This window comes from Drosophila sulfurigaster, chromosome 2R (assembly GCF_023558435.1).
Source record: "Drosophila sulfurigaster albostrigata strain 15112-1811.04 chromosome 2R, ASM2355843v2, whole genome shotgun sequence".
Lineage (NCBI taxonomy): Eukaryota > Metazoa > Arthropoda > Insecta > Diptera > Drosophilidae > Drosophila > Drosophila sulfurigaster.
In genome coordinates this window covers 16,089,961-16,115,695 of record NC_084882.1, presented here as the reverse complement: position 1 = coordinate 16,115,695, position 25,735 = coordinate 16,089,961, and the positions used below count along the sequence as shown (strand labels likewise).

The window sequence follows — 25,735 nt, the reverse complement described above, 5'->3', positions numbered from 1 at the left end:
TCGGTCTGCAAGTTTTAATAATTCACAAAAGCCTTAAAGTGAAGCTTACGACAAAACAGACTGACTGAATGACTGAAAACGAAATGCTTTTTATAATTAACTTTTGTCAAATGCTGGCAGCAAGCATTTTACACATTGGTCTCGCCTGGCTTTACGATGTGATGAGAATGCTGATCCCCAGGACACAGGACAACAGCAGCCAGAAGACAAGTCGAGCAAATGCTTTTGAGTGTGGCCAATGGCACAAATCATAATTTTAAATATGTGCACATATACTATATATATACTATTATCAACTCTTCTTCTGTCTGTCTGTGTTTATTTTTTGAGCTCGCGCAACACTCTGCAAGTTATCACATGGCCAAATGGAGTGACAGGGCAACCATCGTGTGGCACACAGTAAGACGATGGTTCTAAGTCTTAGTACCTTCCGTCTTCGCCACATTCACGTAATATTCTCACCTGCAGTTGATGAAGCGACTGGGCTCTTGATTTACTGTTGATTACAAGTTATTTGTAGCAAATGTCTGTGGAATTGCTTGGTCGTGATTATATCCAAGTGCAGACTCGAACCCAAAAATAAATACAACTTGCTTAATTTAATGTGCTGATTTAATTTATGCTACTGCTGTGAAATATGCACCTTGGAATATGCTTATGTTATGTACATAAGCACATCCCTCACAATAAGGTGTTTGCTTGCTTATTGCAATTGTTTAATTAAATGGAAAACGGCTGATTATTAAGCCCATTTTGCCGTTCACAGCCTTGGCTATTGTGATTGCACTGGTAATTTAATTACATTATTTACGAGTATTATTATACAAGGCCCGAGGGCAATTTAAAGACTTTGCACTTGAGTTGCTGCTGGCAATTATAATTTGCGCCCAGTCGCCAGCACACACACGCACCCATATTACGCATACGCAGCGTGTGGGGCATGTAACAATTAAGGAGACCAGGCAAATGCGCATACCTATTGCTCTCTTTTGCCAAACAATTTGGGTCACTTAGCATTAAAGTGCATGGGTTATGCGAACTCTAGAATGTAATTTGCGTTTGGGTTATTAAATTGGCAGACACAGAGAACAGCTAGATACCTATGACAAAAGCATTATTACAAATACTCCGATTGTGCTGTACACACTCACATCCATCCACCTTTTACGAGAGTGAGAAAGAGACTAAAAGTTATGGCAGAGTTAAGCAGACAGACAGAGCCCCTGACCCTTTTGTCGTGGGCAGAGGAGCTGCTACGTCTGAGTGTTGCATATTTCATTAAAAATATTGCATGCCATTGCCTAGTTGAGTACTCGTAACTGTTGGCTGCTTCAGTGCACGCATCACGACTCCACCTACACCTACACCTCAAAGAGTCGAGTCGAGTCGCCATCTCAATCTCCCCAATTCCCAGCACTTCGTAACGAATGTTGAACAACTACTGTGCGGTGCGTGTATGTTTTATGAAATGGCACAACCCAACAGCACACACACGCATAATCATGTGCGTAACACTTAAGCAGCAGCAGTCACAGTAAAAGCAATGGCTGAAAGCCTGGCACGGTGCGTAAGTGGGCAAGCGTGGGGCGTCAATTTGTGCGTGGGCGTTTGGGATTTCCAAGTTGTGTATGTGTGCGAGTGTGTGTGGGGAAAAGCAAAAAGTGAAACTTTTCCTATGCAGGCCGCAACTTGAAACTGCTTCAAGGTGTGGAACTTTTTATTTATTTTTTCCTCTGTCGTCGCCCTGTTTTGTTAGCCTTTCAGTTTTTGCTCAGCCTAATGCAAGTTATTGAATTCCTAAGTGCATGACTTGGCTTTATTTTTCTTTTAATTAATGCTGCCAGCGTGCAAATATTGCCTACCATTTATTTCATACGTTTGCCTACTCTTGAGCGCAACAAAACCTAAACCACGAATGCCTAAAAGTATGCAACGACATCTGGGTTTCGCTGACATTGACAGCAGAAAAAGAGAGCAAGAGCCGCAAGTACAAGTAAGAGAGAGCAAAAGGGCTCAGTGGACATGTAACAATATAAGTAGCGGCTATTCATATTTGTAATTTAATCTAATTAACTTGTGTCACTTCGACTGAACTACTGTGCCAGAATGTGCAATGCAAAAGCAGTCAAGAAAAGTGAGGGTATGAAGGCATTTGAGACATTCTATACATTTTTAAATTTATATAATGTTCTTTACTATTTTATTGATCATCATTTGACTAGTAGAATATTCATTTATATATTTCCATATTTTGATACTCTTGGATTTATTTAGTGCTAATTTGACAACTTTAACAAGAAAACGTAAATACCTTTCGCAATACAATGTTTTAATGCAACCCACACTTCAATAAGCGGATTTAGTAATTTTTAACATTTCGCGTTGTCTTCCTTTGCTTTCTTCTCTTTACACTTGGTATGCTCAAAACGCAGTGGGCTTAACCTTCAGCTGGCTGTCACAGTTACCTGTTTACCTGGTCCTCCGTTTTGTCGCCATGTGCGCAGGCCATAAATTGTGCTCAATGCAGTGAGTGGAAATTGTCAGTTTGCATTTCGTTTGGCTCAATAGCGAAATTATGAGCCGTTTGCTGATTTGCTTGTGGTGTGTTTAGTGAATGACGAATCGTCGTGGCCATAAAATCGTAGAGTAGTAGAGAACAAAATACAATTTCAATTTTCGTATAAAAGTGTGAGTAAAATTCCCAGTGCAAGAGCTCACAATTAATAGTTATATTTAAAGTTAATTGATAAATTGATGGACATTTAAATGCCTGTCCAGCGCCATTAGGCGAACTCTGTTACAATAATGTCAAGCATTGCCGACCATTTTTGGTCAGTAAAGTGACATCGCTACCAGGCAATCCAGGCGATCCAAGCGATCCAGACGACGATTTCGGCTTATTTCTGAGATGCAAGACAATGCAAATTTCAGAGCAGATTCCACAATTGCCGTGACATGAACGCCGTTTGCCCATTTTGGCACTGTCATTGGACCCTGGTTGAGTATGTGTGTGTGTGTGTATGTGGTAGTGTGGGGGCAATAAGCGAGCCAATGAAGCTATTATTTGTGGGGCCTGGCAACACAAAATTGCCAGCGCGCTGTCTCGCTTGTGTTGTGCCCCGCTCTGTAGGTGTCACTTACCCGGCTATAGGGAGCATGCTACAAGTCGTCGTTGGAGTTGCAGTTGTTGTTGTTGCCGTTGCCGTTGCAGCCCCCGCTGCACGTGCGCGCTTGTCTTTCACTTGTCTGTGGCACCGTTGCAGAGAATTACAGGAGCACTTTTCGCAATTAGCTGAATGAAATTACCTGCTCTCTCGGTATCGGACCGGACACTTGTATCTGTTGCCTATCTGTTTGTGCAATTGTTGCATGCAACAATTTAGATTAGCCTCCGACTTTTGCAGCAGCTACAGCTACAGTTTCGTCGATTGTTCTAAAGCTGTCTGCTCCATAAAAAATGCATTCCTGACGGAAGACTCGGCAACTTCTTCGTCGTCGTCGTATTGCCTCTAATCTAAATGTTTAGCTTAGACATTTGATGACCAACATGCGCCAACGTCGCCATCGCTATCGCCAACGTTGTTGTTGGCCGTCTGGGGGCTGAGTGGCAGCTCCAACTCGCCTGTCAATCGTCCGTCTTAGCCTGAGTTGGCTTGCCCGCCAGCCCCACAAACGGTGGCACTTTACAGTTGCACTTGCGGATTGGATTGCCTACAAAGCATGCAATTATTGTAATCCATCCGGCCTGCTTCTGCTTCTTCTGCTGCTGCTCTTAATCCGTTTAGTTGTGGGCGTCTATTTTGTTCTTTTCTGGGCAGCGTGCTGCATTAACCCATTGACCTTGTTAAGGCGGTGGGCGAGCGATTGATGCGGCACGTTTTTGTGCCACATTTGCTGTTGTTGGCTTCCTCTGTCGACCGGTTGCCGATGCTGTATTGTGATATGGACGACAGCAAATTCGACACCCGGGAAAAATCAATCGCGCAAATCTTATCATTAAAACATCAAAAGTTGCCAACCAACATGTAAACGCTGCCAGCCAGCAACTTAATCTTCCAAACAGACGTCAACAAACAACACAACACACAACACACAGAACACAACACAACTTGCAATACAGCTGCAACCATCAGCGGCAATCAACGGCAGACAATCAAATGGAGAGGCAGCCAAACGGTCAGGATAAAAATCAACAGGTGCCGGTGCCAGTCAGTTGGCCAGTCAGTCTCTAGATCCATCTATCGCTTCAGCTCTCCATCCGTAGCTAACTTTTCAGTCAACCGGTTTTAGTGATTTTTCAAAAATTGCATTCGTGTTGTTGCTGATCCACAAGCCACAAGAAGATGCGGCAGATGATGAGCAGGATTATCTCCAGCATTGACAACCATCTCCATTTCCAACGCCAAGCTGTCTGAGTGACATGCAGAAATTATGTTTTTCCACATTGCGAAGAAAACAGAAAAACGTAAACTTAAAAGATGCCTCTGGCTACTTAACGCCCCGTTGCATTTCCGTGCTGACTCTACGGCAAATCAGTGTCAATTGTAATTAGAGACAACGACCATAGAATGAGACTGTGTACACCTTCTTCTCAATAAAGTCATGAAAAATAATCATGCAGAAATCCTTTAAGCCAGCTTCGATTAAAACCTATCTATGCTAGATAATTCGCTGGAGTCTTCGCTATGCGGAAATAATTAAGTTGTTCAATTAGAGGTGACATCTTTGAGAACAATTTACTACGACAATTTTTGGTGGAATATAAAATAAATAACGCTCAATAGTTGCGAAGTCTACAAAACTAATTCGACTAATAACTTCATTATGATTGGATGTGCAGTGAAAGAGCGACCGAGCGGTCTCGCGATTTGTAGATTGTTATATAGTATAACAGGTGGCACATGCCACATGCTACAAGCGCTGCATGCCCCCATTCTCCCCGTTCTCATGCTCAGGTCAAAGACAAGCGTTGGCAGCGCGTGTTTTTTTTTTCCTTTACAGTTTTGTCTTCGCTTTGAAAATACAAAACCGTTGTTAGATGCTGACTGCCGTTGCACCTGCAGCATCAACATCAACATCGGCGGCAACAGCAACAACAGGAGCAACTTGCTGCCTGCAATAAATCTCAATTTAAATGGCGCCCCAGCATGCGTGGCCAAAACGGTGCTTGATGCTTGTTGGCCTTCCACTGGTTTTCCTTCAGCTTTCTGCTTTGGCTTTCATTCTATAATTTTATATACTACAGCTGCGAGTATCTCTCTCGCTCTCACTGTCGCTCTGGCTTTGACTCTTTGTATCTATGCTCATTTGTAGCAGCGCGCGTCAAATTTGTTGCCGAACCAGTTAAGAGGCAAACAGCATCAGCATCAGTATTGGCATTGGTAACAGCTGCAGCCACAAACATCTTCGATCTGGGAGGCTTCGAACTGTACTCTGGCATAGCGTCCGTTGTGAATTCGAATTTACTGTGCCAAAGCGCGATCATTATCCTAACGCAATTTATGCACACCAGAGTTGCTGCGCCCCACGCCCAACCTAATTGCAACAAGAGGCAACCTGCAACTAGCCAACTGGCAACTGATTGCATTGCTAGCTGCCTTTTGTCTGTATGTATGCTACGACAGTAGCTGCCAGCAGTTTCGCGACAACAGCAACAATGCAACAATTGCAACAGCAACAACAACTGCAGTTCGTAATGGCGATAATCATTATAAAAATCGAACGTTACTTGATAACAACGGCAGGTAACAAGACCAAGCAACAACAGCAACAACAATGTTGTTGCAACAAGCAACGACTTGCAACTCGCAACAGGTTCTGCACGCGTCACCAACTCCTCCTGCTTTGTGCCTAGCATTAGCTGGCAATCTTAGGTCTTTGTCTTCCTGCCATCAACAAGATCGTTTCGCATCGACATTGAGCCTACCCCTGGTCGAGTGCCATCTCTCCTTCATTCCCCCTTCAATCGTATCTAGCCCAAACCTTGGCCAGTCGATGGCATCGAGCTGGCCAGCTTTTGAGCACATACCTCGAAGTATTAACATTGCCATCAACGGATTTGTCGGTCTTTATCAATTACGCTGGCTGCATGGCTAGATGCTGCATGTGGCATGGTGCATTCTGCATTTGCCACATTCACAGCAAGTGGCAGCGACATTGGCATCTGCCCCTGCTCATCGTAACTGTTTCTGGTCAACTTAAGCCAATGCCACATTGACAGCTCCAATGAAATGTGAGCGGGATTTATTTGGCCAATTTGCAGATTGCCGCAGATCTCTTGCACATCGATTGAGATTGTAAATTCATTCAGTAAAAACATAGGAAAACTAATTTATAAATTTTTATTTATTATATTTTAATCCAAGTACTGATTGGATTTCCAATGGAATTTAGTTTACAGCATAAATTATTAAGAAGTATTTTAAATAATTCAAATAAAATAATTTCCATATTTACAAGTTCAATGCTGAATAATGAATTACATTCTGTTGCTTTTGTACTCAATTATTTCAGCTAGCAATCAACATTTCAGCAGTCATTCTTTGAGCTCACAACTCATCAATTATTCGTGTTGTAAACAACTTTTCTTTTGTAACAATGCAAGTCGCATGATTTTTATTTATGATATTTCTCACCTCGCAGCTGTCAACGTTTCTAAGTAATAAATGTTTTCGTGTAACTGTCTACATCTACGACTCCTTCTGCTGTTGCTGCTTCTGATGCAGGACGACAGCTTACAAAATGGAAAATGTCATGCAAAGAGTGAAAATGCCCTTAGGGCTTTTTCACACTACAATTATTTAGCTTTACATGCAATTGCAATTTATTTTGCGCCAGTCTATTAACTCTTCATGAACTCTAATTAAATAATTTTTGCCGGGGTTGTGTATCCATCAGCAATCAATTACAGTTAACTCTTTCAAGGACACATAACGGACAGCGAAGTGACAACGCGAAACAGTGACTGCTTGCGGTAAAGCCACACACGACTCTCATCAAGTGCAATAGAGGAAAAATAAGAAGTAAAGAAAGAAAGAAATATATGTATCTGCTCCGATGCTGTTGCCAATGCCATGCGACAGCCCAGCAGATAACTCACTTTATAAAATTGAACAACGGGCAGACAAACCAGAGTGCTGAGGCTAAGCTCGAACCACAAGAAACTAGAAACATAACAGGGAACAATAACGAGTACAAGCAGTGTTGATAGTTGCCCGATAACAGGGAGTAACAATAACAGCAGCAGCAGCAACAGCAACAATAACAACAACAACGGCAGCAGCAGGGAAAGAAAAATCGAGGAATTTTCAAGTGGATTACCCAGTTTTTTGCAAATGCAATGTGAAAATAAATAAACTTGTGGCATGATTGGCTCTGCATGATTAGTCACATGCTGAAAGGAGAGTGGAGGATTGCCAGAACGAGTGAGAGAAGGAAAGCGCCACACAGAGCTTGGGGAGCAGCAGGCTGTTGTGCTTAATAGAATTGATATAAGCAAGGCCGGTCGTAAGATACACGAAAGATAGGCAGCATCAACAGCAACAGCAACTGCAACTGCAGCAGCAGCAATTCCGTTTTTGCTTGCAGCGGCAGCAGCAGCAACAACAACAGTTATTGTAACAATAAAATTAGCTAACGATATGAAGGCAAGGCTAAACAAGCAACAATAACGGCAAACTAAGACTAGAAAACCAGGAACAGGTGGCAAACGTTGCACGAACAACGGCAAATGCAATTGCTGTTACCAGTTGCCAGTTGTTGCTCCCGTTGCCACTTGCTGCCGTTGCTGCTCGCAACTTGCCACTTGCTGTCGTTCCTTTTTGCCAACTTAACGCTGCATGTAAATCATATTCATAGAGTCTTGCTGCTTAATGCTTGCATTTCCATTTTATTGCGCTTTACTTGGACTTCAATAAGCTGGTGAAATCTTGGCAAGGGCCAAGAATACAATTGGTAATTGCCGTTACCTGTTGCCACTTTTGTCTTTTGGCTTGCCTTCAAATTGGCTTCCTCTTCGATGCTATTGATTGTCTGCTTCGCCTGCTGCTGCTTCACGCTTTTCATGTTTCCTTCGCCAGCCTTTGTCTTTGTCGTTGTCTGTCTCTATCAGTTTGCTCTGCTCTCGTTACACATTTATTGTCTTGTCTTCTTGCAGTCAGGCAATTATTTTTATTAACTTTTGGTAGGAAGAGAATGCAAACAGTTCATATGCTGAGAGCGATAATGAAAATGTCTGAATTTGATTGGCAGTCGTCACATTTGCTGTCCCATGACAGAAAATTCATATTCGAGTGTGTAACATGGCGTATGCTTAACGAAAAACAAGAAAATTTACTTTTGGATCAATTAAGCTGCTAAAATCGTAAACAAAAGAAATGCTTTTTGAAATAAATTAAAAATGTTGTGCAAGGCAGATTACTGTTGTGTTGTTTATGTTGTGTTAGTTTTGGCATTTGTTTGTATTAATTGAATATATTTAAATAATTTCAAGCATCATCCATCATAACTAATGACAATCAACTTTTTCGCAAAAACACAGCGAATCGTTGAAGAAAAAATCAATTTACATAAAAAATGCATACGCCATGGCGCCCAGCCAGAGAGAAAGAAGAGAGAAAGACTAGAGACAGGAGGAGGCATCCCTGTCGAATGGAGCTAGATGGTCAGTCAGCTGGCCATTGAGGCGGCAAATGCGATGCGTGCACCATTAGAAAAGAGCCGATGGGCAGTCAGGCAGTCAGGCAGCCAGCAAGGGGAACTATCGATGGGTCTAGCTGGCATGGTACCGTTATTCCGCAGCATGCAGCATGAGGCACATGCAGCCTGCTGCATGCTGCATGCTGCATGTATCTCTCTGAGAGTTTTCATTGATGCCATCCCGTCCGGTCCAGTCCGGTTCGGTTCGCTGCGATGCAATGTGATGCGATGCGGGCCAACTCAATCAGGCAGTTAGTTAGGCAGTCAGACATGCGCAGGGAACTGAGAACTGAGAACACTTGGCGACTTGCAATTGCAATTGCTGTTGTGCCCAATGGGACGCCCCAAGGATCAATGGCAGGTTTTTGCCGTTATTGACCATTTGGCCTGGCCTGGCTGCTTGTAATGCATGTTAATTTCATTTACTGCTTAAATTATTGTTATTATTAGCCCGACTGAAGGAAGTAGCATAGATCGAGAGTTGTAAAGCACTTGCCATGCTTTATATTATGTTTATGACCACGCCCAATTGGCAGCCAACGATTCTCTTTAGGGAAGTTTAGTGCTTGCAATAAATCTAATTGGTTATATGTAGTCGATCATAAAGTTTTGAAAAATACTCACAGCATTTAGCTAATAATTACCACACACTGATGCAATTGACCCACTTTGCTACCGCACCATTGTTGTGTTTTTCTTTCTGTTTTGTATTTTGTTTTGGGAAGTGCACCTGCAACCCAATATGCTGCAGATACTTACTTTCAATTGAAAGCTCTTGCGCTCATCCGCTGCTCGATGGCGCGATTAGCGTGCAACAAATTGCTTAGATTTATTACGCGAAGCGCGCGGCAAACTGTGCGACGGCGGCTTATCAAGCGGCTTTGCCAATTTTGGCAACAGCAGTTGCAGTTGCAGTTGCAACGTCGATGGCGATGGCGATGGCGATGGCAATGGCTGTGTTATGAATTATTAGACGCTTTTGACTGCCGCCGCACGGCGTGCTACCAAATTTGTGCGCCATGCTTGCCGGAGGACCTGCATTCATTGCCGATGCTGGCGACAACAACACCAGCAACCAACAGGCAGCAGCAACCAAGCAACAGCATCAGCAGCAGGAGGCGAATACAGCAATTTGTCAGCGCAGCCGCAACGTGTCTGGGTTTGGGTTTAAGTTTGGGCAGTTGGCAAAGCCAATGCCAAATATGGTTGGAGCCATGGCAAATGCTGCGTCTCTCAACTTGGCCAGCTGCCTGTTGCAAGTTCCACGTCGCAAGTTGCTGCCCGTTTGCTGCTGATGCTGCTGCAGTTGTTGTGCACTTGCGCATGCGCATTTATCGTTTACGTTATTTGTTGCCGCTAGTTTTCCAGTTAGCCTCAGTTAGCTGTGCTGCATTTTGCTGCAAAGTGAAAGATTTACGCGGCCTCGGCCTTCTCTCGACTTCGACTTCGACTTCGAGTCTCCACTCTCAACGATCGCCCTGTCTTAGCAGCGAGTGCTGTGCTGCACATGCGTGCCGTTATGGTTTATTTAATGCGTTTTGAAAGTGCATTTTCATGTTCGATGAGATTGATGAGAAAATTTGATTTATTTTTTCTACGTATTGCTTCACATACGAGTCTCTGTCCGAGTGGAGTTGTATTCTATTATTTCTTCTCTCCCTCCATTCCAATTGCAACTAGTTTCGCTGGACTCTCTTTATTGCTCTTTTTCTCTTTTCGGCCTGGCCATTGGGCCATCGACTGTCAGTTACACTTGCAGTTTGCGGCATTTTGTCAGAGGGACAGTTAGAAAAGGCCGACTCACAGATCGGCATTCAGTCTGGCATTCACTGCCATAAATGGCCGGCCATGGGAAATGCGATGATGCAGTTTTTTCATTGCCTCTACTCAACCTCAACAATTGCCTGGGAAATGTATCGTATGCACTGCTTAGGATGCCAAAGCTGGGATTGGCATTGACATCGGTATGGGGTTAGGGATGGGGTTGTAGTTAGCTTGGAAGTTTTACTTGGAAGGGTTTTGCGACGGGATCGAAGCGTTTGTGCCTTAGAAATGTTTGAAATTAATCCGCATATCTTAACTGCAATCTATAATCTCTATATGCTACGCTTTATAAATTTTTTTACATCACAGATTAATGATCAGAGATTCAAGTAGCGATCGTAAATATCGCATAAATTAAATTGAAAGTTATTATATTATATCCTCATCAATTTATAAGTTCAAAAAAACTATTTGCAACTGGGAAAAAAATTTTAGTTTGCTTAACTATATTCCCAGATGAATAGCAATTCAATATGCAGAACACTTCCTTGTCCATAAATTTGGCGACGCTTAATGCGACCATAAATGCAAGGAGCAGTAAGAAAGCGACTTTGTTGCCAATATTAGTTACGCTGCCCAATTAATTACATGATCGTAAAACATGTATTTCTAAGCGTATTGATAACGGAGATAAAGGCAGTATAAAACGCCGAAGCCGCTGCCACAGTTGCAACAGCCTCTGCCACTGCGACAGACAGCTGTGTTGCAGGTATCAATAAACGCGTCGTTAACTGCCGCAAGATAGCCACTACTATTCGTTATAACTGTGCTCCGATCTTGAGGTCTGCTTATTACATAAAATTCACACACCACAGGGGAGGTCAAGCATAGCTGAAGTAGATTGCCATCGAACGTGTCGCCTCATTTGCTGTCTGCTTCTCTGTCTGCCTGACTGCCTGTCTGTCTGTCTGCCACAACTTGCATAATGTTTATTAATGCGCAAATTTTTACGATGCGCTGCCCCTTTAACGATGCCTTTTAACGATTGTACTGTCAGGACTAGGCCCACAACAGCGTCAATAGCTATTCAATAGGTACAGCACAGCATCTTGTTGTCGTTCTTGGCTGTTCGTGTTGTTGTTGCAACAATCGCTTTTAGGCCTTAACAGCATTTTTATGGCCCATGTGGCCATCGCAGTTGGACGGCTGACCAGTTGCCAGCCGTCGCTTACTGTTCTTTTGCTGCAATTTAAATTGCAACAATTTGCAATTAGCCACGTTTGTGCTCCATTTTGTTGTCGCTGATTCTTGTCAAATGAGCCGGCATTGCCATCGCTTTTGTTGTTGTTATTCTTCTTGTATAACGGTCACAATGTTGCCGACGCTTGGCAATTAAATTTTCTATTTTCTATTTGCCATTTAGTAGTCAGCGAGAAGCTCTCGACGTTGCATTTCCATTAAGCATTTGATGCTGCCACTCTTCAGGTGTTGGCCGAAAAAGTCTCTGACAGCACTTTGAGCGGGCACCACCCACTAAAACTAGGCAGGTTTTTGGCGTCTGTTTCTTAACTGACCTTGACCAAGTAAATTGATTGCCACTTGAAGTTTGGGTGTGGCAGCAGCCGGTGCAAGTATTGCTTTAACGAAAAGCTGTCTGCAATAATTTTAGTTAAATTTATGCTCAAGAAAATGGTAATAAAATTTGAAGTACGTCAATTCATTTCGATTATTACACGATGACAAATATGCTGATTACAGCTTGAGCTATTATGCTCAAATTTGCTGTTTATTAAATTTGACTCGACTCCGCTTGCTGCAATACTCACTTTAATAGCTTCTTTTGATGCTGCTCTTGGCGACTCCTCAAATGTCGTCGGCAGTCGAAGTTAAGTAATAACTTGGCCAGCCTGTAATTCCGTTATACTAAGCTGTGCCACCCTCGACGCGTTGCAGCTTTGTAAGCTGCAATTTGATAAACGTGACGACATTAATGCCGCTTAAAGAGCGCCCATGACGCGATGCCGCGTTGTCGTTGATGATGCTGAAAAGCTGATTCTAAAGTTGATGCTTCAAGTTGAGTTTCTTTTGCCAAGTTGCTGGAGTATTGATAGTTACACGATTCAGGGACAGCTTTGTGTTTGCTCTAAGAAAATTCTCTTTTCAAAGTCACTATGTAACTTTCTTTAATTTGCTACTTGAGTGAATTGAACAAAGTACTAAAGTGCAAATACGAAAAAGTTATAAATTTTCAATAAGTTATGTAAAACGATCAGCCAGATTTAAGTTTTGCACAATAGTCATAACACTGAAGGCAAACTTGGCCACCTGCAAATTGTAAGTTGTGTGTTAGAATGCAGCATAAATTTAGACTAGAATTGTACTCACATTAATATTGCTGTTAACTGAGATAGGAATAATGCCCCCTGCGATGAATATAATTGGTTGTTGCAAATTCTGCATAAATATCCTCAAAGTTAGCTTGTATTTGGGTTCAGCATCGACCCAGTTTGACTGACATAAGATATTGGATAATTCCTCGCAGTCATCGACCAGCGAATCACAAAAATAGCAGAAAGGAAAAGTCTCCAACATGACACCAGTGAAGAAAACAATCGATGAAATGGCTCGAAATATGTTTGAGAAGTACAAAACGTTGATTAAAATAATTCCCAGCACAATGCCAATCAGTAGAAATTGCACAAATATTGTACGCGACATAACAGGACGCATCAAGTCACATGCACTAGATAAAAGTTGAAATATAATAAAAGCTTTAAATATTCGGATAACTTACTTCAATATGTATTTGTGATCTATGATACAAACAACCAACTCCTCGTAGTTTTCAGCTTCAGTTTTGTTTGGATCGGTGCGCAGGTTGCGTATGTGATCCTTTAGTATGTCAATGTGAGCGCGAAAAATTGTTATGAATACAATAGCATAAACGTCCCACACAAGTGCCTCCATCACAGCGGCAGAGAGCAGAAAGTATTCAATGATTGAGTGCAACCAAAAGAGACCCACACCATTCTGCCAATCAAAGAGGGGAAAGTAAACCATCCACGGCGGTTGACCAGTCAATACACCTGCCACAAACACCGATGCCGTATATCCCAGATAAAGTATGCTATAGAGCAGCACAATGTAGTTGCATTTGGCCACAGCCTTGTGCACCTTGTGTCGATCGCTATCGTTCTGCAAACGATCATCGAGTTTGTCCAGCACCGATTCCGTTTGATGCAGCCTCTGCAGGCAGAATAATCCAATGATGCTCTTGATCATAGCTCCAACTGTGTTTGCAGATATTTGTAGGACTCCTAGAAAAGCGCCAGCTGTAAAACTCTTAAAGTTCAGAACAAGACTCAAAAAGAAACCAATTGGCAGATAAGCCAATGTTACGCCGAATATAAACAGTGCCCATATTAGGTTAACACATCGATTTGTATCTGGATGCGGTAATATCCAGCCGTAGAACTTCATAATCCGGTACAAATAGGCACAACATTCTCTAGAACGCGCACGAACCGAAAGTGGCGCTGTATGCGTACCTCTGAACATTCTGGATAGTTCAAATATTACTATTGATATCAAAGCAATTGCACTAGGCTTTTATATTGCCAACATTGGCAGGAAAACAGTGTGATTTAGTCAGGTGCCGATGAGTGCGACCTTCACGCCTTTGAAACACAATTTTGCCCTGTTATTAGCGAAGGCGTGAAAAGTTAGTATCAAATATCATTTAACTGTTTTCATTTGTAGGATTTGCTTTAATTAAGTGAAAATAAAATCGGTTCTAAATATATTCAATTGAACTTTAAAGGCAAAAATTATCGTCACAACTATGCAAATAGTGGAAATATAGTCGTCTAACATTTAAAACGATTAAATATATTATGATTGGAAATTTATTAAATTTACTCATCAAATTCATATATACACCTAAAAGAAATTATGCAAGTCTATGTGGCTATTACCCAATCCAAGATATTTTTTAGAAGAAATATTGCAAAATTTAAATGAAAATTTGATTATTATCAAATTTTTTGATTATTAATCCACATTAGATTTGCAATGCATTTTACTTTTTATTAGCCATTATTTCGTATGAAGTATAAATTTATTGCCAACTTTTAGTATTCTTAACTTATACGCAAATTAAATATAAATTTTATTTCAATGTTTTATCTGAGCATTCGTCAATGGACTATATATTTTTCTGCACCGCATTAAATCGCTCAGCCAGATTCAGTTGTCTCACTACTGTCATGACGCTGAATGCAAGTTTGGCAACCTAAAAACCATATTATTTAAGAACGCAGCTACTAGTTAGCATGATATTATAAAAACGTCTTCTTACTTTAATGTTGCTGTTCACTGAAATGGGAAAAATTCCGCCGGCAATAAACATTATTGGCTGTTGCACGTGATGCATAAAAATACGAAGTGCCGTTTTGTACCTGGGCTTGGCATCGATCCAATTTGAATGTCCCAATAAATTTGACAACTCAATGCAATCCTCTGCGAGTGAATCGCAAAGGTAACAAAAGGGAAAAGTTTCCAATAATACGGCAGCGAAATATAAAAAAGATGTGATGCCGGTGAATATATCCGAGAAATACCAAAGATTGATCATAGTCAAGCCAAGCAAAACACCAACTAGTTGAAATTGTATAAAAATTGTATACGAAATAATTGGACGCATTAAGTCGCAGCAACTGTCGAAAAGAAAAGAGAAAATGTAAATCAGAAAATAGAATTTTTTAATATTAAGTTTTTGCTCACTTGATAATCGACTTATAATCCATGATGCAGCTGACAAGTTCCTCATAATTCTCAATCTCAGTCTTTTGCGGGTTAGTTCGCAAGTCGTGAACATGATCCTTTAAAATAGAAACGTGAACTCGAAATATAATCATGAATACTAAAGTGTAACAATCCAAAATGAGAGCATATATCACAATAACTGACACGTCGATGTATTCCAAAATTGAATGCATCCAAAACAAACGTTTGCTTTCGCGCCAATTGAAGAATGGATTGTATATCAAAAAGGCAGGTCTTTCACTAGTCACTAAGATCAAGGCCATCACAACCATGTAGGACGAGTAAAGCGCAGCGTAAGCCAAGAAAGTGTAATTCGCTAATGCCACAGCTTTGTGAATTTTCCTTCGATCGTTGTCATTATGTAAACTCTCGTCTAATTTATCGATTGCCAACTCTGTTTTACGAAAACTCGATAAAGAACTCAGAGCCATGGGCGTCTTCAGCAACGTTGCCACCATATTGACACCCAGTTGTAACACTCCAAGAAATTCACCGGGTGTCAAATATTGAAAGTCGATAATCAAAGTCAAAGCAGATCCAATTGGCAGATAAATTATTGACACCACAATTGCCAGGCCTGAGCAACACAAGTAAGCATATCGTGGTATTCGTTCTTCTGGGGGCAACCAGCCAGCGAATTTCATAGCGCGATACAAATATATGCAACACTCGCTAGAATGTACTTTAACCTCCAACGGAGCTGGATGTATTAATCGAAATATTTCCTGCATTGCAAAAACTTGCGAATAGACTCTTTTAAATATCGGTTGTTCAGAAAGCTTTTATAGTAAATTCACAACCACCAATTTATTTGAATATGTGAACTGAACAGATACCTAATTAAAATGGGATAATTTATTTATGACTAACTTGCAATTAAAACATGATTAAGACCAATGAAATAGTAGCTCTGTAGACTTACAAATAGTATTCCCAAAAACAAAAAAAAAATTAATATTGAACACAATCTAAATGTGACATTTGTTAAATGAGAATTAATAATCATTAGTTGAAGTTAAAGAATTGAGTATTTAAACATTTCTGAATGCTATTTTACAAATTTAGAGCTTTAGTATTTGGTTAAAAGATGAAGTTGTAAGTTTACTATTATTTTTAATTTAAAATGTTCTTTTTTTGCAATTTGTTCGATTAAAGTTGAAGTGCAAACATTGTTTATTTAAGCATATTATTTTCTATAAGGATTTTTGACTATTTAAAAAAAAAATCTAGTTTCTTCTTTTGTCATGTGCGACTACATATAATAATTCTTATTTGAACCTATCAGCCAGATTCATTCGCTGCACTATGGCCATCACACTAGCAGCAAATTTGGCAACCTGCAAGTTTGAATACATTATTATCACTTCTTTAATTGTGTCACTTATTAACGACTCACCTTGATATTGCTGCTTACTGAGACGGGAAATACGTCCCCGGCAATAAATATAATTGGCTGCTGCAGATGAAACATGAAAAACCTAAGTGTTGTCTTATATTTGGGTTCAGCATCGATCCAATTCGATTGAAATAATAAATGGGGCAGATCATTGCAATCAGCTACAAGCAAATCGCACAGATAGCAAAACGGAAATGTCTGCATTAAGATAGCTGCCACAAATATCATCAGCGAGATGCCACGAAATAAACTACTGAAGTAAAAGACGTTTATCAGAGTCAGTCCCAACACAATGCCAATTAGCAGAAATTGTATAAAAATTGAACGCGATATGACCGAACGCACAGCGTTAGAGCAACTGTGAAAAAATAGTAATTAAAAATACAATTAATGTCCAAAAAATGTAGATAAGCTTACAGTAAAATCGATTTGTGATCCAGGATGCAAGCGACAAGTTCCTTGTAGTTCTCAGCTTCGGTTTTCAGTAGATCGGAGCGTAAGGTGCGAATATGACATTTAAGCACATCAACGTGACTTCGAAATATAATGACACAAATGACGGGAAATACATCGACAATAAGAAGCAAAGTTGCCATGAAAAACATGAGATAATACTCAAATATTATCTGAGCACAAAGGAGACCGAAGCTCTCACGCCAATCGAAGAAGGGATTATAAACTAACCAAGGAGGTTTACTCATGATCACACCACTCAATAGCATAAATATAGTGTAAACAAAATAACATATTCCATAAATTAAGAAAATGGCGTTGCATTGAGCGACCGCTTTGTGAATCTTGAGACAGTAAAAATCACTCTCTAAGCGTTGATCCAGTTTATCGAGAATAGATTCCGTCTCTTGTAAATACGTGAATAAGTTGAATGCTCCAAAGACTTTAACAGCTCCTCCGATTATGTTGACAGAGATTTGAAGAACGCCAAGGAAGTCAGCCGGAGTCAATCGATGTAAGTCAAAGACAAGACTGAAGAATAATCCAGCTGGCAAATAAATCCCAGGAAATACGTAAGCCCAGCACATTCGAAGTAGATGCACAATTTGATTGCTTTCCTCGTTGAATGGAACACATCCCACAAATCTCATGGCGTAGTACAAAGAAGCGTAGCTCTCCTTCGAATTAACGCGCTGAGAGAGAGGCGCTGTATAAGCTAGTTTGAATAAGTGAAACATTACACTTGGAACTGCTGAGACATGAAATAATGTCTTCGGTTTATATACAAAAGAAAATTGGCAGTGAACTTTGCTAATCATGTGACTCGTCCAGATGTTTTTCTTAGGCTACTTTAATCAATAACCATTAAGCCTGCACTCTGAAAATGGTAATTTGGAAATATCAACAGAAATTGTTTTATTCAAAGGGTTAATTGCAACATTGTATAGTAAGAAATTAACATCGAACATTTAGTCTACTAAATGCTTATTAAATCATTATAGATTTTATATTGATTTTTGGAATAAGGTTAAATAATCCATATATGTAATTAGGGGATTCTTGGTAAATTAGGAATAGCAACAGAAATTGCTTTATTCAAATGGCAATTCTCTGAATGTTTGTTATAGCAAAGTTTATTAGTTTATTACATATTTTTAAATTCATTATAAATTGTATACTCAGTTTTAGAATAAAATTAAAAGAAAGAAACATATTAATTATTAATTAGATATCCTTGCTTATTTAAATCGTTCAGCTAAATTCATCTGCTGCACCACAGTCATAACACTGAATGCAAATTTCGCCATCTACAAAATGTGAATTATATTATAAAGATATAAAGATCAAAATATTTATACAAGCTTGAGCATTGACCCACCTTAATGTTAGTACTCATTGAGATCAGAAAGATGCCCCCAGCAACGAAGATAATCGGCTGTTGCAAATTGTGCATAAATATCCGCAGGGTTGACTTGTATCTGGGCTCAGCATCGATCCAGTTCGACTGACCCAATAAGTTGCACAAGTCATCGCAGTCTTCGACTAGCAAATCGCATAGGTAGCAAAAGGGGAACGATTCCACCAAGATGCCAGCAAGATAAACAATAGAGGAAATGCTGTGCATTATATCCAGAAAGTACATTATATTAATCATGGTCACTCCCAGCACGATGCCAATCAGAAGGAACTGTATAAATATGGTGAGGCTCATGAAGGGTCGCATCAGGTTGCAGCATCTGAAAGAAGACAATGGTTTCTATCATATTTCAATTTTGTAGTTTCAGAGCTTACTTAATGATCGATTTGTGATCAAGGATGCAGCAAACTAAATCTCTGTAGTTCTCATCCTCAGTTTTGTATGCATTACTGCGTAGCTGACGAATGTGATCCTTGAGCACATCGACATGAGCTCGAAATATAATTAGAAATATAACAGGACAAGCATCGACAATTAATTCGATTGATGCCATCAAGAACATTATGATGTACTCCAGTATCGTTTGCATCCACAAGTGTGTGAAGCTATCCCGCCAATCGAAGAGAGGATTATAGATTAACCATGGTGGTTGCCCGTTGAATACACCTGTCAAAAACACTGACAGGGTGTAACCCAAATATAATCTGCCGTAAACCGTAAACACGAAATTACAATTGGCCACAGCTTTGTGAATCTTTCGGCGATCGCTCTCCCGCTGCAACTGCTCATCGAGCACATCAAGAATCAATTCCGTATCGTTCAGACGTTTAAGCAAAACAATTCCCATAATATTCTTGACCATCAATCCAATGACATTCAGAAACACTGGAAAGACGCTTAGAAACTCTCCAGGTGTGAACTTCTTAAAATCCATAACCAGGCTAACGGCAAAACCAACGACTAAATAGAATGTTGAAAAGCCAAATGCCAAACATGACCAAATTAAATATACATAACGCTTTGTACCCCGGCGAGGTGGCAGCCAACCAACGAACTGGATAACCCGATACAAATAGGTGCAACACTCCCTGGAACGCACACGAACCGACAGAGGAGCAGCAGAAGTTAGTGCGAATAAACGAGGCATTTCAGGTGTGACTATTAGAAGCAACACCGCTAAACTAATTGTTTATTTTAAGTCAACACGAAGCCAACTAAAATGCCTAACAACACTTCAGTTCTCATGAATTGAAGTGAACCGTTGACGCCCTTGAAATTCACTTGCCCTTTAATTAAGCATGTCGAACAATGTCAATTTTATTTCAAGGAATATTTACTTTATTTTAAAGCTAAACACTATCCAATTAACTACCGAGTGTGTTTTGTAATTAGACGAAGCCTTTAGTCATCAAACTTTAAAAATTGCCAACACGAATAGTGTCGAAAGTTGCGAATTTAAATATGATTGACTTTTAATATCCACCAATTTTATTAATATCACTTAATTTCACTTCAATTAAGTACTACACAAGCTCAGCACAGCTGCTCCGGATCACATGGAAGTTGTTTGCCAAATTGTTATAGATTTAGTCTACAAGTGCAGCAAGTTGAGTTCAGTTGATGAGGGTGCGTTCAAAAGAGAAAGTTGTTTAGTTGGCAGAAAATAGATGACCTTTAATCGATGTACTTAAAAATTGATTCACATTGATGATATGCATCAGCATACGAGATGAGCAGCAAACGGTGTTGCAACAGTTTGCCAGTTACAGTTACGAGTGCAAAACATTATTAGCCCCGACGCCATTGAGAACAACATAATAAGAAGAAGAACAACACGGCGTCGATTTGAACAACAACTGCAAGTGGCCGCTTAATGACTTTAATAATCCTGTCACCGATCATTAAAAAATCTCTGCGAACACACAAAAGAAATTCCATGGCAGCTCCAATCAAAATAAAGTACGCGCTCTTCCTGCCCATATCGGAGAGTGGAGAGTGTACAGAGAGTGTTCTGGCTCTCTGACTCTGACTCTCAGTCTTCTGACTGCTATGTTTCGGGGGCAGCTGAGATGGCAGCCAATTACAGTGAGGCCAGAGACAATGTTGGCTAGTAAAAAGTAAAAAAGCAAAAATAGAGAAACACATTCACATTGAAAAGATCTGGACGGATCGTTTGTGACGATCGTAGTGCTGCGGTCTCTCGTCTCACATGGTATTCAAATTTTAACAACATTTTAATGATAACTTCAGCAAACATTAAAACTCATTCAGCCATAATAAACATTAATAACACTTTAATCCAGCGGTGTGGCAAGAAAGGGGGCCAATGCTGCAGCTGCACTAGTGCTATCAAAATAATCAGAGGAGAGGCAAGAACTGCAAAAACAGAAGAAAAAAAAAGAACAGAAACAGTGCAATCGTGGACTGTGGCCGCTAGCTTGGTATAAATAATACTAGTAGAGAAAACTCGTTGTTGCCTGGGCGCGTTGTAAGGCTATAAAAATGCATGTTTGCTAAATCAATGCAACAACTTGGGGGCATGGCAGCAGCAGCCACAGCAACAACAGCAACATCACCATCAGCAGCATCAGGCAGTGGCAACCAAAAGCGTCCCACATGCAGTATCTTGGACCTAAGTGTGTACGAGTATCGTTGCGAATACTCGTACATAGAGCTATGTAGCTGGCCACCTTTCGCTTGGCATCCTTCGTTTGGCAGCTTGGCGGCTGTGTGCGATCTTGCCACTTACGTAGGCCGCGTGTGGCAGGTTGCCGTTGCCCCGTTGCTCCGTAGCTTCGTAGCTCCGTTGCTTGCTTGTTGCATTGGGCCCAAGCCCCATACCAAGGTCTTTCTCGCTCGCAGGCCAGATCATTTTGCTTCCTAGTTGCTCCTAGCAGCTCTATGTAATTGTGTGTTCACGTGTGTATGCTTATGTGTGTGTGTGTGTGTGTGCGACAGAGGAAGCCATTCGGCTGCCTAGAGTCGAGGTTTGCCCCGTTCTTTGACTGGCTCAGAATGTCGCTGTCCCTTGGTCTTTGACGTGCTCAATTGGCTAATTTAATTATCAAGTGAAACTTGCAACACGCTTTAGAAAATGGAATAAAATAATGTAATAATTAATAAATATATAAAAAAAAAATTGTAAAATAAATAATAAATATATTAGAATTTATGTAAAAATAACTAAAATATATATTTAATACCAATATTTATTTAAAATAAAATTTAAATTGATTAAAACAGTCAACAAAAAATATTCTTCCAAATTTTATTCTTTTTTTTTTATTGCTTCAAATTGATAAGGTATTATATAACTTTTCTATTAAGCAATTGAAATCTATTTAACTAATTAAAAGTTTTGAAGTTTGGAAAATGAAAATATATTCATTATGAAAGAATATTATTTGTTTTTATAAAATTAAAAATTCAGTAGTTTAGAAAAAGACGCATCTATACAAATTAATATACTTTGAATTATTATAACATTAACATTTATTTTGTTATTTAAAAAAACGAAAAATAGAATTATTGTATTTTATGGAAAGCTTTGCTTTTATTTTCAACGTTTTTAATATATTTAGGTCCTTTTTTATTATTCTAAAGTGCATATCTTTTGTCGGCTTTTGTAGCTTTTTTTTTTGCTGTGGATTCTATTACTTTTATTTCACTTATCAAGCAAACATGTTGCCATTGCACGGCCCCCTACCGCTAGCTTGGCCATTGCCAGAGGAATAGAAATGGTGGACTGTGGTCCGGGGTCCGCTATCTTTAGTATGGTCGCATCCCATGGCCTATGAGTGGTCGTAGGTTCGCAGCAGCAAGAGGAACATTTAAAATCTGGTTAGCTGGACCGGTCGGTCGGTCGGTTGTCTGGCATATTTAAAGGTTATGTGTGTGGAGGGCTGGAAGCCAGTTTAGCCGTTTTGTGGCTGAGTGTGGCTTAAGTGGCAAGCTGCGTAATAAACATAAAATTCAATTTTCATTAAGATGTTCGCTAGATCCCTTTTGCATTTACCGTTAGACAGAGGTAAAGCAAAAGAAAGCTATTCGCATAGGGCTTAGCGAAAGAGAATTATTTCAATAATGAATTCGCGATAAGCTGGACGCAACTTGCTCGTTTACTATTTGTAGCTAAGAATTTTCACTTTACAGCAGATGGAGGGAAGACTGTATGTATGTGTGTCTGTGTGTGAGTGGATGGATGGATGGAAGGTGATCCCAGCAGGAACGTCAATGGCAAGCCCGAAGGTTCTCAGCACTCAAGTGCGCAATTTTCTCACATGGCAGTCGCAAATCCAACAACGAATTCGAATGCGAATACGATTACCAAAGACGACGAAGACGACTGCGATTACGAGTAATACTCATGGCAAGACCGAGACCGAAACCGAAACCGAGTCCAAGTCAAGTCAAGTTGTCCCTCCAAAAGTTGTAGATTTAAATGAACATGGCGCTGGCTACGAACGGACAAGGGACATCGTCATCCTCATCGCTGTTGTTCTTGTTGTTATTGTGGTAATGCCCAGGCCCATGCGTGTTGATCTTCCGCCTTCCGTGGCGCGATTTTGCAGCGATTGCAGTTACGTTGCCCATAGCTGACACCGTTGACGAACATCATCATGAGCTTGCTGCGATGATGATGAAGATTAGCGGCGGCAAGCGATTCCGATTGCAGATGCATCCGCGAGTTTTTTTTTATATATTTCGCCTCGTCTTTGACTGCTTCCTCCTTCTCCCTATTGCTGGGGATTTTCTTTAAACAAGTTTTCCTTCGAGTTGCAGTTACCGTTCCTCTTGTTGTTGTTGCTGTTATTAGTTTTTTTTTCTTCTGCCGTTGCAAGTGCAGCACAGGCAATATTTAAATTGTTTTATGCTTTGGAGTGCTGTTAGCTGCTTCTGCCCCTTCTTCTTCATCTTCTTGTTCTGCCTCCGTCGACTGGGCCAACGCATGTCCTAATGCGTAAGGCAGCGCGCTGCTGGAGAGCTACAAACGCAATTGCTTCCTTGTTGGGCTGCTCTAGCTGTTGTTGCTGTCGTTGTTGTCGTTGTTGTTGTTGTTACTTTGGCTGTTCGAATTGCTGTTAGTGGGGCTACTGACCAGGTATATACCTGCTTTAAATTTCCGTTTATGCCTTTTGAGAGCCTGTAAAATGTTAAATAAAATTTAAATTTATTGCTTTTGCCTTTGCGTTTTGCCTTTGCAAGCGGCGATTGACGTCTCTGCACATGACCAAGTGGGCAACCAGATGGTCCAGCCGGTCAGTGCTTAATGCTTATCGCTATTGCTTATGGCCTGCTACCACTTACCACAAAACAACAACAACGACAACAACAAACGACACAAGATGAGCTCGAGGCGTAGCCTTGTTGCGGTCTAACGGCATAAATACAGAGAGCCTGTAAAAAAGATTTAATCATGTAACGATGTAATATCCCTGAATGAAGTACGCATAATGTTGAACAACACAATTTTGAGTAGGAGAAATTAAGTTTAGTACGAGTATTGTAATTTATTTTAAGCAAAGACCAAATTAACTGACTTGATTCTTTGTCGTGTTTTTATGGATTTCCTTTTTTTTATTGAACTGTAAATCATGTGCATGCAAGTCCCGTAAGGGATGTGCCACATTTGTTGCTGTTACTGCACATCATGTTGCAACTAATGCCGCATGGCATGCCAGCTAAATGTGGGCATTAAATGCAAAATGAGAGTAACCGCAAATGGCAACAGTAACAGCAACAACAACTAGCTATGTTGCTGCAACAGCAATTTTCCACTTGACTTCAGCATTGTGGCAGCTTGTGGCAGCAAAACAAGTGGGCAGAGGACGGCCTAGGCATTTAGCAGGGGAGCTTCCCCTGCCGCTGAATATACCGCCACCGTTTGTCGGCTGGTCACTGCCCACATTTTTTACCTAAAAGGAGCCACAGCCTCCACATCCACATCCCCAATCCTCAATCTGCAATCCCAGAGCTAAGCTCGCACCCAGACACAGATATCGCGGATACTGCTGCGAACCTGAACCTGAACTCGAACCTGTTGCCTACCGAAATGTAAATCTTGATGGTAATTTTAATAGAAAAAGCAACCAAACTCCGTTTGCTTGGCCCTCGGGGAAAGAGAGCTGAGGTTTTGAGGGTCGGGAGGAGTGGACGACAGCTAACACACAAAGGCGCTGGGCGTACAAAACGTTAGCTAACTAAGCGCTGGCACGGGATAACACTCCAAAGCAGCAACAATAGTATCAACAACAACAACAACAAGAGCAATAACAACTGCGATATACCCACACCCATGAGAGAAGGCAACACCTAATGTTTATTGTGCTATATAAATGGCAGCATTTGCCGTTCTAGCTGCTCGCAGTGGCAGAGAGCCTGATGAACGCATTCCAAAGTGGCCAAAGTGGCTGCTTCTCAGGTACATTGGCCCAATCCTATCTGGTCTTTGGTACTACGAGCTGGCCCATCCAGCCTCAGCGCCCGCTGAGCTGTGCTGAGCTGAGGCTGAGCTCAGGCGAGTGGACAAACCAGATATTGATAACGGCTCTTCGATGCTGTTACTTTGCAGCCGCATTGCTTAGGCCCAGGTTTGCAAAACATACGACGAGTTGTTGTTGCTGGGGCAGGCAGCGAGGATTGTGCTTGCCTATCATGCAACATTTGTTGCTCGCCTCACTCACAGCGCACAGCCAAACACTTTTTTTTTGCTTGGCTGTTTCTTTTCGTATGGAATTAAACGCGGTGCACAGGTGCTGCCCCAGCCAAGAGAACGAAGACGACTTTCCGACTGCGACTTCGACTGCGACTGCACCTGAAGCTGAAGCTGACTGCATTTTATTTGCAATTATTTTGTAGCGCACTTTATTTTGTTAGCCAAAGGAATTACTTGGCCATGGCTTTGGTTCGACTCAGCCTCAACTCGGCTTGGTTTTATCAGCAACCTGGCCATCTTCGGCTCGCAAGCTTTTGGTCTGGCTGAAAAATTCTAATTTTACAACGCAGCTGCGCATCAAGCTGCACAGGGAACTCCTCCTTGGGTTCCCCTCTATTCCCCTAGCCCGAATATGTTTTTTTTTCCTACGACCTGCCTGTCGCGCTGTTGGTGGCGCTGTTGGTGTTCATTACGCAAGAGGTTAATGCACCATGCATCAGCCGCCACATACACTTGGACTTGCCGCACT

At 40.9% G+C, this 25,735-nt stretch overlaps 5 protein-coding genes across 5 annotated transcripts in view; 1 reads left to right on the top strand and 4 right to left on the bottom strand.

Moving 5' to 3' along the window:
• Positions 1–25,735, top strand: part of LOC133838233 (sex determination protein fruitless-like) — a 99,723-nt gene that overhangs the window by 5,506 nt on the left and 68,482 nt on the right.
• Positions 12,692–13,197, bottom strand: LOC133839069 (odorant receptor 59b-like). The gene is made up of 2 exons (XM_062270399.1): positions 12,847–13,197; positions 12,692–12,786 (listed from the first exon to the last, which is right to left on the bottom strand). Exons 1-2 carry the CDS (start codon positions 13,189–13,191, stop codon positions 12,718–12,720), a joined length of 414 nt encoding a protein of 137 aa, XP_062126383.1. The 5' UTR covers positions 13,192–13,197; the 3' UTR covers positions 12,692–12,717.
• LOC133839498 (odorant receptor 59b-like) lies at positions 13,252–14,016 on the bottom strand. The gene has a single exon (XM_062271090.1). It carries the CDS (start codon positions 13,939–13,941, stop codon positions 13,252–13,254), a length of 690 nt encoding a protein of 229 aa, XP_062127074.1. The 5' UTR covers positions 13,942–14,016.
• LOC133839491 (odorant receptor 59b-like) lies at positions 16,554–17,784 on the bottom strand. Its single transcript, XM_062271081.1, has 3 exons — positions 17,099–17,784; positions 16,682–17,039; positions 16,554–16,622 (listed from the first exon to the last, which is right to left on the bottom strand). Exons 1-3 carry the CDS (start codon positions 17,782–17,784, stop codon positions 16,554–16,556), a joined length of 1,113 nt encoding a protein of 370 aa, XP_062127065.1.
• LOC133839490 (odorant receptor 59b-like) lies at positions 18,373–20,518 on the bottom strand. Its single transcript, XM_062271080.1, has 3 exons — positions 18,926–20,518; positions 18,513–18,870; positions 18,373–18,441 (listed from the first exon to the last, which is right to left on the bottom strand). The coding sequence occupies exons 1-3, from the start codon at positions 19,696–19,698 to the stop codon at positions 18,373–18,375; spliced, it is 1,200 nt and encodes a 399-aa protein (XP_062127064.1). The 5' UTR covers positions 19,699–20,518.

What these genes read in the sequence shown, in the direction of transcription:
- LOC133839069 (XM_062270399.1), bottom strand. Translation starts at nt 13,191, where the DNA reads ATGCGTCCTGTTATGTCGCGTACAATATTTGTGCAATTTCTACTGATT. An exon ending in CAGTTAACAGCAATATTAAT is followed by an intron (nt 12,787 to 12,846) that starts GTGAGTACAATT and finishes TACAATTTGCAG; the next exon opens with GTGGCCAAGTTTGCCTTCAG.
- LOC133839498 (XM_062271090.1), bottom strand. Translation starts at nt 13,941, where the DNA reads ATGAAGTTCTACGGCTGGATATTACCGCATCCAGATACAAATCGATGT.
- LOC133839491 (XM_062271081.1), bottom strand. Translation starts at nt 17,784, where the DNA reads ATGAGATTTGTGGGATGTGTTCCATTCAACGAGGAAAGCAATCAAATT. An exon ending in GATCACAAATCGATTTTACT is followed by an intron (nt 17,040 to 17,098) that starts GTAAGCTTATCT and finishes ATTTTTTCACAG; the next exon opens with TTGCTCTAACGCTGTGCGTT. An exon ending in CAGTAAGCAGCAATATCAAG is followed by an intron (nt 16,623 to 16,681) that starts GTGAGTCGTTAA and finishes TCAAACTTGCAG; the next exon opens with GTTGCCAAATTTGCTGCTAG.
- LOC133839490 (XM_062271080.1), bottom strand. Translation starts at nt 19,698, where the DNA reads ATGCCTCGTTTATTCGCACTAACTTCTGCTGCTCCTCTGTCGGTTCGT. An exon ending in GATCACAAATCGATCATTAA is followed by an intron (nt 18,871 to 18,925) that starts GTAAGCTCTGAA and finishes GTCTTCTTTCAG; the next exon opens with ATGCTGCAACCTGATGCGAC. An exon ending in CAATGAGTACTAACATTAAG is followed by an intron (nt 18,442 to 18,512) that starts GTGGGTCAATGC and finishes CACATTTTGTAG; the next exon opens with ATGGCGAAATTTGCATTCAG.